General features: G+C 35.2%; 1 protein-coding gene across 3 annotated transcripts in view; it reads right to left on the bottom strand.

The window, feature by feature from the left end:
• LOC144973037 (stress-activated protein kinase JNK-like) overlaps positions 1–13,799 on the bottom strand; it is a 60,224-nt gene extending 46,425 nt beyond the window's left edge. Inside the window, exons 1-3 of one of the 3 annotated variants that reach the window (XM_078915004.1) lie at positions 13,584–13,799; positions 7,361–7,557; positions 3,148–3,277 (exon numbers count right to left, since the gene is read on the bottom strand). In XM_078915004.1, coding sequence (XP_078771130.1) covers positions 3,148–3,277; positions 7,361–7,476 — 246 coding nt within the window. In that variant the 5' untranslated portion in view covers positions 7,477–7,557; positions 13,584–13,799. Of the gene's footprint in view, positions 1–3,147; positions 3,278–7,360; positions 7,558–13,453 lie in introns of all 3 variants that reach the window. The other 2 variants (XM_078915002.1, XM_078915005.1) reach the window with 2 other exon arrangements.
• Positions 13,800–13,832: the final 33 nt, after the last annotated feature.

Raw genomic sequence — 13,832 nt, 5'->3', positions numbered from 1 at the left:
GAGCAATGGTGTATAAATAGTGTCTCCGTATTGATTATGCTCAGAGACCAATTCAATTCAATGCTACTTGCCACTCGCATAACACCGGTCACATAATTCACTGCTCTACTTGCGCGATGTCTTTAAAACACAATTTTTTCTCTCATAAACTTAAATAAAATAAGGCGACAATGAAAAAAGATGGCAATAGCTATTATATGAGAAAAAAAAATAAAAAGAAAGAAGCAATTAAAAAAAAAACCATCGACAAAATCCAGGGATTTAATATTCTAAATTATTCATGTCATATCTTAAATGAGAGCACATTTTCTCAATTTGCCCCATCATAATAAAATTACCATAAACCTCGTTTCCATGGCGCCAATCTTAATAATAAATCAAATTAGTCAAGTTTTGCTTTACTCTGTTCTGCTATAACTCCCCCAATTTCTAAAAAACAATAACAATAATAATAATAATAATATGATATATATATATATATATATATATATATATATATATATATATATATATATATATATATATATATATTATATATATATATATATATAAATATAAACAAAAACACACCGCCCAGCCCAAGAGTAAGAAATAAAACCATACTATGGGACATTTACATAATACAGACGATCACATTATTTAAATTCCTTTCTTTTATTTTTATACATATCATCAACATCCCCATAAAGTTTCTCGCAGAGTTACAGACTTTTCTCTTTCGCTCTCTCTCTCTTTTATTTTTTAACAATTTCCTTGCAAAGAAATACGACACTATTATCACTCCACGGCAACCTTAACAAGTTAATTGCCGTACACTGGAAAAAAGATGTACATTAAAAGTTTGGCCAGAAAACTCGTCCTTCAAATATCGATCGATTTAAATGATCCTCATCTTGGCAAAATCTCAAAAACCTGGGACTTCGCCAGATTTTCCAGAGTACGAGAGTTAACTGGTTGATCTCCTTATAATTAAAAAACAGTATTGGGCATAAACAAGAACCGTGGATGCCGCCCCCCCCCCCCTCCCTTCCGTAGAAAACCACGAGTACCAACAATTATGCCCAGTCAGGTTGAGACGGAGCACACCCCCCCCCCCCCCCCCCCCCCCCCCCCCAGACCCTAGAAAACCACGAGTACCAACAATAATGCACAATCAAGTTGAGACGGGGCACAAAGGAGAGGGAGGGAGAGAGGTAGGGAGAGGGAGGAAGTGAGAGAGAGAGAGAGAGAGAGAGAGAGAGAGAGAGAGAGAGAGAGAGAGAGAGAGAGAGAGAGAGAGAGAGAGAGAGAGAGAGAGAGGGGGGGGATCTATAAAGGTCAAAAATTATATTTTCTTCCCAGCTCCTCAACTTGAACGTTATACTAGTGCCAATGTAATAATCATAAAATGGGAATATTCATATATAACCCCCTCCCCCAAATAAACAACAACAAAACAAAACAAAAAAAAAAAAAAAAAAAACACACACAGAAAAACACCCCAACACCTTTTCATATTTCATAAGGTGCCGATAACAACCAGCTGAAGAAAACAATAGATTCGTGAGTCGAAAAAAAAAAAGAAAAGAAAAGTAAAAGAAAGAAAGACAATGTCCTAATTGTTTTAGAATCATTTCTGATTTATAACAGTGTGAGCATCGAGCATCATCGTGTTCATATAATGTACAATAAAACTCCAATCAAATTATAAAACAATATCAGCGAACCAGACAATCACATGGAGGTATGGAATCAAATTTAATTGAGAGCAGTCACTGGTGCAAGACTTAATTAATAAAAATGGTGTCGGAAACGGGGCAAAAATAGCGCTGAGGCGGCAGGCTGGATTTTTTTAGATCATGTTCTTTTGCCTGTGTCTGCCCTTGATTGTGTACTTGTGTGTATGAGTGTGAGTGTGTTTACGTTTCCTCCATACCACGTTACACTCATGAGATATCAATTGTAAAACCAAAGGGAAAATGAGAGTTTAAGAGATGCCATCTTTTTATTGTTGGACTATAAGTTTGATTGTGAGGCATAGGTGTATCAAAATTGTCTCTATTGGGGAACCTCTGTGGTGTGATGATAGCACGTCCGAATAGTAACCAGGAGGTCTGAGGTTTGATCCCCTGTCGAGGAAGGCTGAATTTTTGGCACCATCATATACATCTTTTCCTATCCTTGTCTTACAACAGTGCCTGCTCCCTAATTTGCCACTGTGATAAATTTAATTGCATTATTAATAATGGTTGAGGGCTCTGGGGAATAAAACGACAATACTCTCTCTCTCTCTCTCTCTCTCTCTCTCTCTCTCTCATTTTCAATTTTTAATAAGGACGGAGTTACATTAGATAGATTAAAAGCATTCTTTGGTACCATGGACATTAACTACATGGAACTGGTGACAAAGGGTTTCGGAAAAAGCTGGTGGTAACACTAATACCAATACTGTAGTGCATTATTCAATTAAAAGTAATACGTTTTTAAAAATAAAACAACAAAAGTATGAGTGTGCGATGTATCCTGTGATACGATAATAAACATTTTTCACGTCTTGCTCACCAAAACAGTGGAGAGTAAGTTCTAATATTGAGTTTTAAAAAAAATATAATTATGAAAAAGCAGGTGCATAATAGGAACATCACATGGCGAATAAGCACATCCATAGAGAAATGAGTCAGACAGACAGAGTGAGAGAGAGAGAGAGAGAGAGAGAGAGAGAGAGGAGGAGGGGGGGGGGGGGGGAGAGAGAGGGGGGGGGAGAGAAATATAGATTGATAGTAAATAGATAGAGATATATTGAAAAATAGATAGATAGATAGATAGATAGATAGATAGATAGATAGATAGATAGATAGACAGATAGATAAATATCATTAAGGATTTACCAAAATATTTGGAGTCTGTCTATACATCAATGTAGACAAGACTTTAAATTGTGGTAAATTCTTAATACTTTAATTCATCATTATTGTCAACATGTTGAGCACTCTCGTAACAAATTTGATACAATGAGAGAGAGAGAGAGAGAGAGAGAGAGAGAGAGAGAGAGAGAGAGAGAGAGAGAGAGAGAGAGAGAGAGAGAGAGAGAGAGAGAGAGAAAGAGAGAGAGAGATAGACAGAGAGAGAGGGGGGGGGGGGAAGGGATTAAATAATTTAGAAACTTACATTTTTATGGTTGACCAATTTCATGAGAACAAATTCTCTGTAGGCTCTTTTGGCGTGGGTCACATTTTGGAAGGGACGACTTAATTTTTTAATAGCCACATGAGTATCGGTGACAGAATCATAGGCAGCACTGGAGAGCAAGAAGAACATGAGGTAAGTGGTAATTATGTTGGCAACTTGAGGACACACACACACACACACACACACATATATATATATATATATATATATATATATATATATATATATATATATATATATATATATATATATATATATATATATATATATATATATATATAGTTCACTCTGCTTAATCACACATCAGTTAATCGCACACTCCGCTTATACGCTAAACATTCCCGAAAAATTGATTTTTTTCCTATATAATTTCTCCGCTTAATCAACCTAAACTTAATCACACACCTTCTCCGCTTAATCGCTATATCTTGCTTTCATCTTGATTTGAGAAAAATATCCAAAAATTACAATTTAATAAAGTAATGAGAATATGTTTCACATTGAACCAGTTCGGCAGGTTAATATCGTATCATGCGTGAAAAAAGCTTTCCTGTCAACGCAATTCCACTGTCCTCTGACCCCGACTTGTCAGACGCGCAATGCTTGTTAACTGACATCAAAGGATTACCTGACACGACGAGCTAACTGACTCAGAACTCGCTGTCTGCATCACAAGGGGTGAAACGTAATCGCAGTCCACCCAATACCGTGAGTTTGTTTACATTGACCACTCGATTGCAATTCTCTACCTGTGCATTGTTTTCCTCTACTGGCCGTGAACAATAAGAAAGGATTACAGGGAGGACTCGCGTCTCGTCTTTTGATTGATCTGTACGGTCCATGTCCACATTGATAACTCAAAAAGTCGACTGACCTGGCATAAACTTAAGAAAAGTCTTTCTCCCCGTTAGAAAGCTGGCTCTCGAGATGGAAAGGTCGATAGAATCTGCTTGAAAAATGACGAAAAAAACTATGCTGATGTCTCTTCTGCCAGCCAATTGAGTGATGAAGTTTTGAAAAACTTTTTCAGCAGTACAACTCTAATGACATTTAAAATGCAGACGAGATGAGGCTTTACTACAACCAATGCTTCACGATTACCATTCTTACAAACAATAATGTCACACTTTGTTGTCGATGAAACATGAATAAAAAGAGAAATTTTAAAAGAAAAAAATCCCCCAAGTTTCAATCATCTCCATGATATATGTAGCAATGACTATGAAAAAATGTTTTTTCTCTTTTTGAGGAACATTTTTGTCTAAAATCAAAGCCCTATCTCCACTGAGTAAAAATGTTTTGAATTTTGAAAATCCATTCATAAATAAACAAGTTATGCAGTTTCAAAGGTGTCATTTATTTGGATGACCCGCAAAGAGGAAAAAAAACGCAAAAATATGGGACGCTTTTTCGGCATTTTTTTTCGACCTTTGGTTGTACCTTGCGTAATAAGTGGATTAAAAGATTGAAACTTGAAGAGCAAATTAGGATGGTGTTTTGTAAAATATGGGAAAAGTACTCGTCATATTCATATGAAATTTTACAACCAAAAAAAAGAAATGTTCATGTATTACCTTGTCAGCGACAAAACCTCCACGCCTGGTAGTTTTAGAAATATTTTACTCCAAAGAGTAAAAATCTATTTTTAACGGTCTTCTGGTAATCGCACGAGTTTTGTCTCTTGACATAATCTAAAATGACCTTTTTTCTAACTGTGTACCAACTTTCAGTCATATTCATCAATAAACAGCGTCGTAATTAATTTTTTAAAATAGCATATACAAAACGGCTTCGTCCTATATTTTGACGCGAATTTGGGCACTTCGTAAGCGAAAAAGAGGCCCAAAGATTTGTGCGGGATAGTCATTGCTAATATATGTTTGTGTTTCGAAGAGAGTTAATATCTTAACAGATGGCTGATCAAATTGTCAATGTTTGTTTAATGGCATGTTCTAACTAGTCATAGTGGAAAAATCCAAAGAATCGAAATGAATAGTAAACAGCAAGCTCGCTTGAGCAAAACAATGGCAGAAAACTAATTTGCACAGGAATTACTTAGGCTACTTACCATTGTTCCTTATAATTAGGTACCCAATCAGTGAAGAAACTAGAAACAGTCAACCAGTTTGTTTACAATGTGAGGCAATCGAGATGGACTGTGGCAATCCATAACTTTAGATTTGAAAGTGTCTACATAATAGAACGCACTTCTGGCTTTCGCATTTTAATTTTTTTATACTTTTACTTCCCTCCAGGTAAATGTGGTCAATTTTGGCTTAGACGAAACAGTGAATTTTATCGCTCAGAGGCTCAGTTAAAATTGGCTACCATTGGGATCACGACAGGTTTGGAAAGTAAAAAAATAATTTCACGAAGACTGTGTGAAAATACACTGCGATGTGTTCAGACAAGGCAATTCTAAAAAGTGTCGCTTAGCCTTGACAATATATCCATCGTTAATATAAATGGCCCATGAGCTATGCATAGCGCTATGGAACATTCCTAATTACTTTACGGTCATTCGACTACGATTATTGAATTCTTTCTTTCCTTTTTAAAAATATTTGAATTTGACGAATTGACTGATTTCAATTAATTGACTGAGAATTTACAGCTATATATCAAAGGGTAGCAAGCAATTGCAACTGTCCGTTTCATGCTATAGAAACTGGGATAACCTTCGGGTCCAGGGTCTAATGGCTCTGAAGGACTACAAATAAGATCTTTTGAGTGATGGAGTATCCCTCTCACAGCCATATGAAGGGTGCTGTACCAGTCAGGCCCATGGTTCAATTCTCATCAACGCAAATTTTTATTCACCATTACCTTTCCGCACTTCTCTTCTCTCATCTTATTTTTATCTATTATTATCAAAAAAATAAATTAAGAGATGACTGGATGTGTAAGTGTAAGGTTTCTGCATGAGTTAACAACTTTAAATTATAAGCACATTTTAAAAATAAAGAACACACAAAAGAAAACAACAACAACAACAACAACAAAAACAAAAAAATCCGTAGAAGTTACCAGTTGGAATTTTGTTATATGATATATGTAAACTAGCATTAGCAAAGAAACACAAAACTGCTATCACCATTATTTAAAAAAACTGCAACTGCAATTAACTCGGAAACAGATTGCAGGCAAACCGAAATCTAATTATGATTATACTTGTAAATTAAAGGACTAAAAAAAGTTAAATATGAAAACTCAACACAAAATCCAATGTGTAAAAGTGTAAGATTTGGACACAATATAATCATTTCATATAAAAAGACAAGAGAGACACTTATTTAAACTTGATTTTGATTATTACAATAAATCCAAAATGGAGATGAAAGGGTTGTTTTTTTACCCAATGGAGAACAAATTATATTTGACCTCATTTTTGTGGACAGCATGACTTTGCTTGCTGCAACCAATACATATTAAAAAAATGTAAGTGAGCTGATGAATCAAAAGAATAATTCAAAAGAGTTGTATGCGGATCCAATGTAAAAACAAAAGGGATCCCAAGTGTAAACACAAGGACGTATTGGGAATTTAAAGATTAGTGAAGAATCAGAGAAAGTCATAAACCTTGGAAGTTAAATCAAATATATTAATTTGTGAGTTAAGAAATCTGTACTCATTTATGAAAAGTAAACGTTGCATTTGAGTGAATGACAACATTAATTTTTCTTTAATGGAATCAAAACATAAGTACTTAAACCAAACTGAAAGCAAGCCTCAGAGACTATGACAAATGTTTGTAAACATAGGCATACAGAATTAAGACAACCATAAACTAAATGTGATGCATAAAAAAAAAGAACCCCATGACGGGTAACATTTTTGAAAAGGATAAGACTAGAAGTTAGAAGAAGACTTGGAAAAATCTGGAATGAGAGAAATGTGTTTAACAATCAAGGAAAAAAACAATGTGCGCATTGTAGGGAATGATAACGTTTCCAAAGAGCCTAAAATTAGATAAAAGGGGAACAAGAATAAGAGGAAGACTTATCTTATCCCAGAAAAAGACTATTACAATTAGAATTTGTAGGGATGTTAGGAAGAAATAACACAAAAAATATCCAGCAGTGTGTGGTGCTTCATAGGGTTATATGTCCAATCGCACATGATGAACTAAGATCTAACCAAGGTAAAACAAATGACTGCATTTTACAGCTTAGCATGTCCATAATCCACTCACCAAACTATTCCTTGGGCCCCAGATCCAATTGGCCGAAGATGTTGATATCGCTTGAGAATAGTGAAAGTGGAATCACCCACTTCAACTGTATAAAACTGACTGGAGTGTTTACTCATTTTGTTGACAAGGTTAATCTATAATACTTGAATACATGATGATAAATGATTAATCCTTGGTATAGCACACACGAATATCACCTGAAAATGCAAAGAAAAACATGATATGTTCACATAAAATTTCATTAATTTGTGAGAATTCCAATTCTTACTTGCCAAGAGTAATCATAATCTCTCCTTAGAAAAAAATAATAATACAAAACTGCTTTTTATGCACTTTTCAAAGAGGAGCACTCGTGTTGTCATAAAAGCTAATAATCGGCAGTCCTCTTTGTAACCTTTGGTATCTCGTCATGTCACAAAATCAAGGGAATTTGGATGCGATTACCAGATTGGTGATTGTGAAATTGGTGTCAGTCAAACACAATGAGCATTAATCTCATGGAACTGAGACACTCAGTCCAATTAACAAAAGTGTAAATGAAGCTATTGTAAGTTATATCCCTTGCTCTTTCAGATTATTAAAAGAACCCGATTTGATCTTGCTGTCATCAAATGTTCACTCTCTAATCATGTGTTTTCGTTCAACACCATGCTTCTTTAAAATTTTTATTTACCTTAAAGGATTGTAAAATGTATTATAATTATAAAACCATTGTAGTGATCATTGCTTGAGCTTGAATTTTTATATACAGCGTAATATCCATCAAATGTGCTCAAAGCACTTTACATGGGATCCCTAGCCACAGCAACACTTATCATATAGGTCGAGAGATGACCTCATCTCCGACCGCAGATCGAAGCTCAGACATCCTGATTACTGGTCAGACATGCTACCATTACACCACAGAGTTAGGATGATATAAGGTTATTTCTTATTACAAGAGTACACTTTTCTGTGTGTAAAAACTCACCTGCATCATAATAAACAAACACATTGAACACTGTGCATATTTTTATTTCTGCTTTTTCTAAATTAAATTGAGTTTATAATAAAGAGCAATATTCACTACACTTGCTCAAAGTGCTTTACAGGAGTCCCCAGCCAACAACAAAACTTGACATGTAGTACGAGGCATGATGCCTGTTAGGAGGTATTAAATTTATTTTGTTTCAACAGAGACAGTGCTGATTCCTGCCCTCTTTTTACGCCTGCATACGGTGAGAGAATGTGAGTAAAGAGCCATTTCCAAAGACTCAACTATGCACAGCCAAGAGCAGTGACTCGAACCCAGGACCTTCTAATCCAAAGCAAAGAGTCATACCACTCGACCTTACAGTACAGCTGCACTTTTTCTGGCACTCTTTCAGACTTCTATCATACACCAGCACCTGCTCCCTAATTTGTGAATTTGATATTTTCAGAATGAAAATGAAACATACTCTAATGTCTCTGACCTTGACTTCTCATGTCCGACATCTATTTATTATGATGCAGTTGAGGGTTAACAGCAGAAATTTCTACCCTTGTGAAGAATATAAGCATTAAATCATTTGAACTATCGGGTTACATCTGTAGTGTAATGAAAGCACGTTTGACCAGTTATCAGGAGGTCTGAGGTTCAATCGATAGTCAAGGCAGGCTGAGTTTTTTCAGATGAATTTTTTTACTGCTTTTTCTGGCACATTTCATACACACCTTTTCAGATTTCTATAATAAATATCTTTACTGCTGGACAGATAGCATCTTCTTTGCTAACTATTGCTACTAAAAACATTGCCCAATTATAATAAAAATAAGAAACAGTGATCTTTATTTTGTGAAACTTTTTCAAATAGCTTTCAAATGACAGCTCAATTTTAATTAGGCTGTAAATCTAATTTTTAAAAAGTATATTAATGACTAATTTATGTCAATCCTTCTTTTCTACTTGAGAGTAAATTAATCATAGCGGCCAACTTTTCAAAGAGTGAAAAAGGGACATCCTAAACACTACCGCCATGACTTAAAATGGTATAATATTTGGACTATTATAGTTATAGCCTATAATCTAGATTTAGAGCTATGCTCTCAATTTGTCTTATTCCTTGTTTTAAATTACTCGTAAAAAAACCCGACAGAATCCTGGGACATGCCAGGGTTATTTCCTTACTTATAGACAGTCTACTTTCATTTTTAAAAATTTCTCCCGATTGCCAAATCAGGACAGTCCAAATTTAATTGATTCAGTTGACTGCTATGAATTAAGTATATATAATGCCAAAGTCCCATATATAAATATAAATATTCAAACTTTTCTCGCCTTTTTGATTTACATGTAGAGTAAAAATGTATGATACACAAAAAGAATCACATCCATTAGAGAACAAAAATATTTTCTAACAGCAACAGAATAATAATATAGCCATGATAACAATATAAGTCAGTTGTTTCGTTTTGATAGCCAATTATAAATTGTGCTTTTGCCAATGTAGATATGACTATTTTGATAAACTTAAACTTGAGCTTTATAGAGCAAAATATCCACTAATCATGCTCAAAGCACTTTAGAAAGGGCCCTGGCCAACAGCACATAACATGTAGAATGTCACATGATGCCTGTTGGGCGATATTACAATTTTTTCGGACAGAGACAACACTGTTAATGGTCAGATACTCATTCTACACCTGAGTATGGTGAGTGATTGTTAGTAAAGAGCCATTTCCAAGGACTCAACAGGTGCAGAGCGAGGCCGAAGCCCAGGACCTTCTGATCTGAAAGTGAGTGTCATACCACAAGACCACATAGCCGCACAACCATGATATATCTTTTTATAAATCACTAAGAGGTCTTTATTTACTAATACATCAACAACAAAAAGACTCAACCCAAGTGAGTGTCATACCACAAGACCACATAGCCGCACAACCATGATATATCTTTTTATAAATCACTAAGAGGTCTTTATTTACTAATACATCAACAACAAAAAGACTCAACCCAAGTGAGTGTCATACCACAAGACCACATAGCCGCACAACCATGATATATCTTTTTATAAATCACTAAGTGGTCTTTATTTACTAATACATCAACAACAAAAAGACCCAATCCAAATCCCCCCCCCCCCCCCCCCAAGGGATTGATGCTATATAAGCATAGTCAATACACACTGTGTCACAACAGAAGCATGTGTTTGTTACCTTAACATTGCTTCTAGCAATCAGTATGTTGCATGAGGAAGAAGATAATGGGATCACATGATAAATGCTGTTTTAACAGTAAATTCCTGAGGTCATCGTCCCCATCATTGTCAACACAACATTATCATCATTGTTGTCTTAGACAGAGTCATCAACACCACCACCATCATACCCCTCTTTATCATCATTGTCAACAACATCATCATAATCATTGTCATCACTACCATCATCATTGCCCTGTCATTGTAATTGCTGTCATTTTTGTCACCCCAACACTACCATGTCCAGTACTTTGGTTACAAAACTGGTATTCGCCAATAAGAACATAAGATTTCATTCATTTTACAAGCGAGCCATCTCTAATGCAAGTGGAGGTCCCTACTACTCTAACATAATAATTGTAATGAGACCAAAGTATAATTGTTCTGAATCGTGGAAGAGACTTATAATCAGAATTGTTTGGCATTTTGATTATTGCAGGAGATTTGAATGCCAAATTGTTTTCTTGTGTTGGCCGATACCCTCTCCCTATCGATTGATGGAATACGTCATCTTGGTGTCATTTTATATGTTTTCATGAAGAAAGCAGCAAAATGATGGGATTTGGTCTCTCAATAAACTTGAGTTGCATTTCTGTTGTTTCTTAATGTCAATAAAAATCATATTATAATTATAACAAGGGGGGGGGGGGGGGGGGGGGGGGTGGAAATGTGATTTTGTCGTGTTCGTATGAAACTTGCCTTCGATTCATGGTTCCTGATCCGAGCAGAAAATTGTGTCGTTGGAAAAGGCTCTTTACTCACATTCTCTCACTGCACTTTGTAAAATGAGTATGGCTTCTTTAATTTTTGTTGTTGAGTTGTTAAGTTAATATTAAGGCATTGCATTTTAATGAATATTTTGTCAATATATTCTTTAGTTTTATTCCTCTTCCCTTGTTGAGTTATTATCATGCTTGGAATTGGTTCTATGTTGTCTAAAAGTGAAACATTTATTGTTGTTCCATTATAATGAAAAGGATTACACAAAAAACAAAATATGCCTGAAGCCTGGGGTCGTGAAAATACTGACAAAAAGGTGAAAATGAAAGGCTTTGGATGAGATCAGTACAGACAATGGAAGTTTCGGTTACAAACTATTCGTCAACACAAAATTAAACAAAGGAATGTTGAAAACACCTAAAATAAAATAAATCAAAATTCTTTTATTTGTTTTCAATGTTTCTTAATTTATTGTGCTAACAAAGGGTTTGAGTTTGTACCTGAAACATCTGTTGTCTGTACCGTTCCCATCCAAACCTGGTTAAGTGTAATATTAACAAAATCAGTGTCCAAAACAGCCATAAGTGTATCAAAATATGGGTTCAGAATGTGCTCAAGGTGACAGTGATGCCCATGGATGTCAAAAGTTGGGACTTAATGGCATGATCATCACTGAATTCTTAATGTTGTAGAGTTCCCTCAGCCTAGGTTATTGGTATATAAAACAAAAATAAAGCTATACTATAAACAGTTTGATTCAATAACACTGGGTAGCTGAAATTAATACTAAAGTGCCAGGGCCAAATCCGGATAACATTTCAATATAAAAAATCCACAAGACTATCCTTCAATTTACTGGCTTGAGTTTGAGACCTACTGTGGCTGTGCAAAGTTGAGTACTAGGAAAAGGCTCTTTCCCCACGTTCTCTCATGCCACTCAGGTATAAAATGAGTAACTGGTTGACACGTGAGGACTTCCGTATTTTGACAGCATTTTTATTATAATACTTAATCTTTTAGCCATTATGGGATTTCAATTAGTTGCAATGTCTAATAAATCATTAATATTATAAAACTAGTTTCGTTTGTGGTGTGATTTTTCTAATTTCAAAAACAATTGGCTGAGTCTGTTGTCATCGCTTAAGATTGGCCAACGCCATTATTCATTATTACTGACTGTGTTTCCCATCAGTTTTGATATTGCAAGTGATGGCAACATTACATTATGTTAAATCAGGTTAAAGTTTATCTTTAGGGTTTGAGGGGGTGGGGGGAGGTCTCCCCCCTGATGATAATTTTGAAAAATCCCCTCTTTAGGCGCGCTGTGAAACTATGTAAGTCCAACCGGTAACACCAACAGCATTATAATTATACAATATGTTGAAGAAATTGTACTAACTAAATACCTAATCAAACTAACAGTTAACAGTAACAGGTGTCTTGATCTAAATGTCAATAAGTTTGGGACCCCTTATGCCTAATGCGAATTGCGATTTATAAAAAGAAAGCTCACAGATTGATAATGATAAGGAAATTGATTTATTGCTGTTACTGTTATGAAGGAACATCTTTTTGAGGCACACTTCCAACTAGAACTTTCTTATAATAAGTGAAGAACCCCTGCCTATGGTATAAAAAATAAAAATACAAACCAAAACATCAACTTGGACTTGATCACCAAGCAAGTCTTAAAATGTACAGTGCTTTCTCAGTTGCTAGAAAAACATGCAGCATAGTCACAGCCGCAGTTGATAATCATGACATGTGAACATGAAGTTGAAGTGCGTAATGGTGTAAATATATATATTCTTCTAGTAATATTTCATCGGGTCAGGGGGTGCCTAATTAAATCATATAATTAGTAGGAGAGGAGTTGTCACCAATCGACCAAAGTAAGTTTAATTAAGTCATTTTCTATATTATTAATATCACACCCATTGCGACAACCGTAATCTAAAGCGTATTCTCGTCTGAAGAGACTGAGTTACATTCAGTTTACTAGAACACGACAATATGAAAAGTGAATAAAATGAGAAGAGTCTGTTACTCAGCAGTAGAGTGAAGTGATACAAAACAAGTCAGTCAGAATAACCCTTTCATTTCTATCTATGACTAAAACTGGAATGTATTTGGTCCACTGTGTCATACTTACGACAGTGAACACTCCTGTTAAAATTGAATTTCCAAATAGAAGCCGATTCAGTGTCCGAAATTTCCTATATCATTCAAATAAAAGAGTAAAATAAACACCAATTGAAAATGTCAATATATATCCTACACACCGATTCTCAGTCAGTCAGAAAACATTTGTAGATGACGTCAACACTATGTGTGTAGTTTTCATTATCGTTGACAGCGAGACTGGAGAAAATATTCTCAACAGCAATTTAAAAATCTGTTCTTGATCATACAGCCTAAATGAATGGCTACAATCTTTTCAAAATTTGAGAAAATACTGAAAAATAAATTAGTGAACACTCGCTAATCCTCAGACAAATGGGAGGGGAGGAGTCAATGAAGGAAGCGGAAGT

This window comes from Berghia stephanieae, chromosome 5 (genome assembly GCF_034508935.2).
Source record: "Berghia stephanieae isolate SIO BIC M18660-M18661 chromosome 5, UCSD_Bste_1.3, whole genome shotgun sequence".
Taxonomy (NCBI): Eukaryota; Metazoa; Mollusca; class Gastropoda; order Nudibranchia; family Aeolidiidae; genus Berghia; species Berghia stephanieae.
This window is presented reverse-complemented; position numbering and strand designations above follow the sequence as displayed.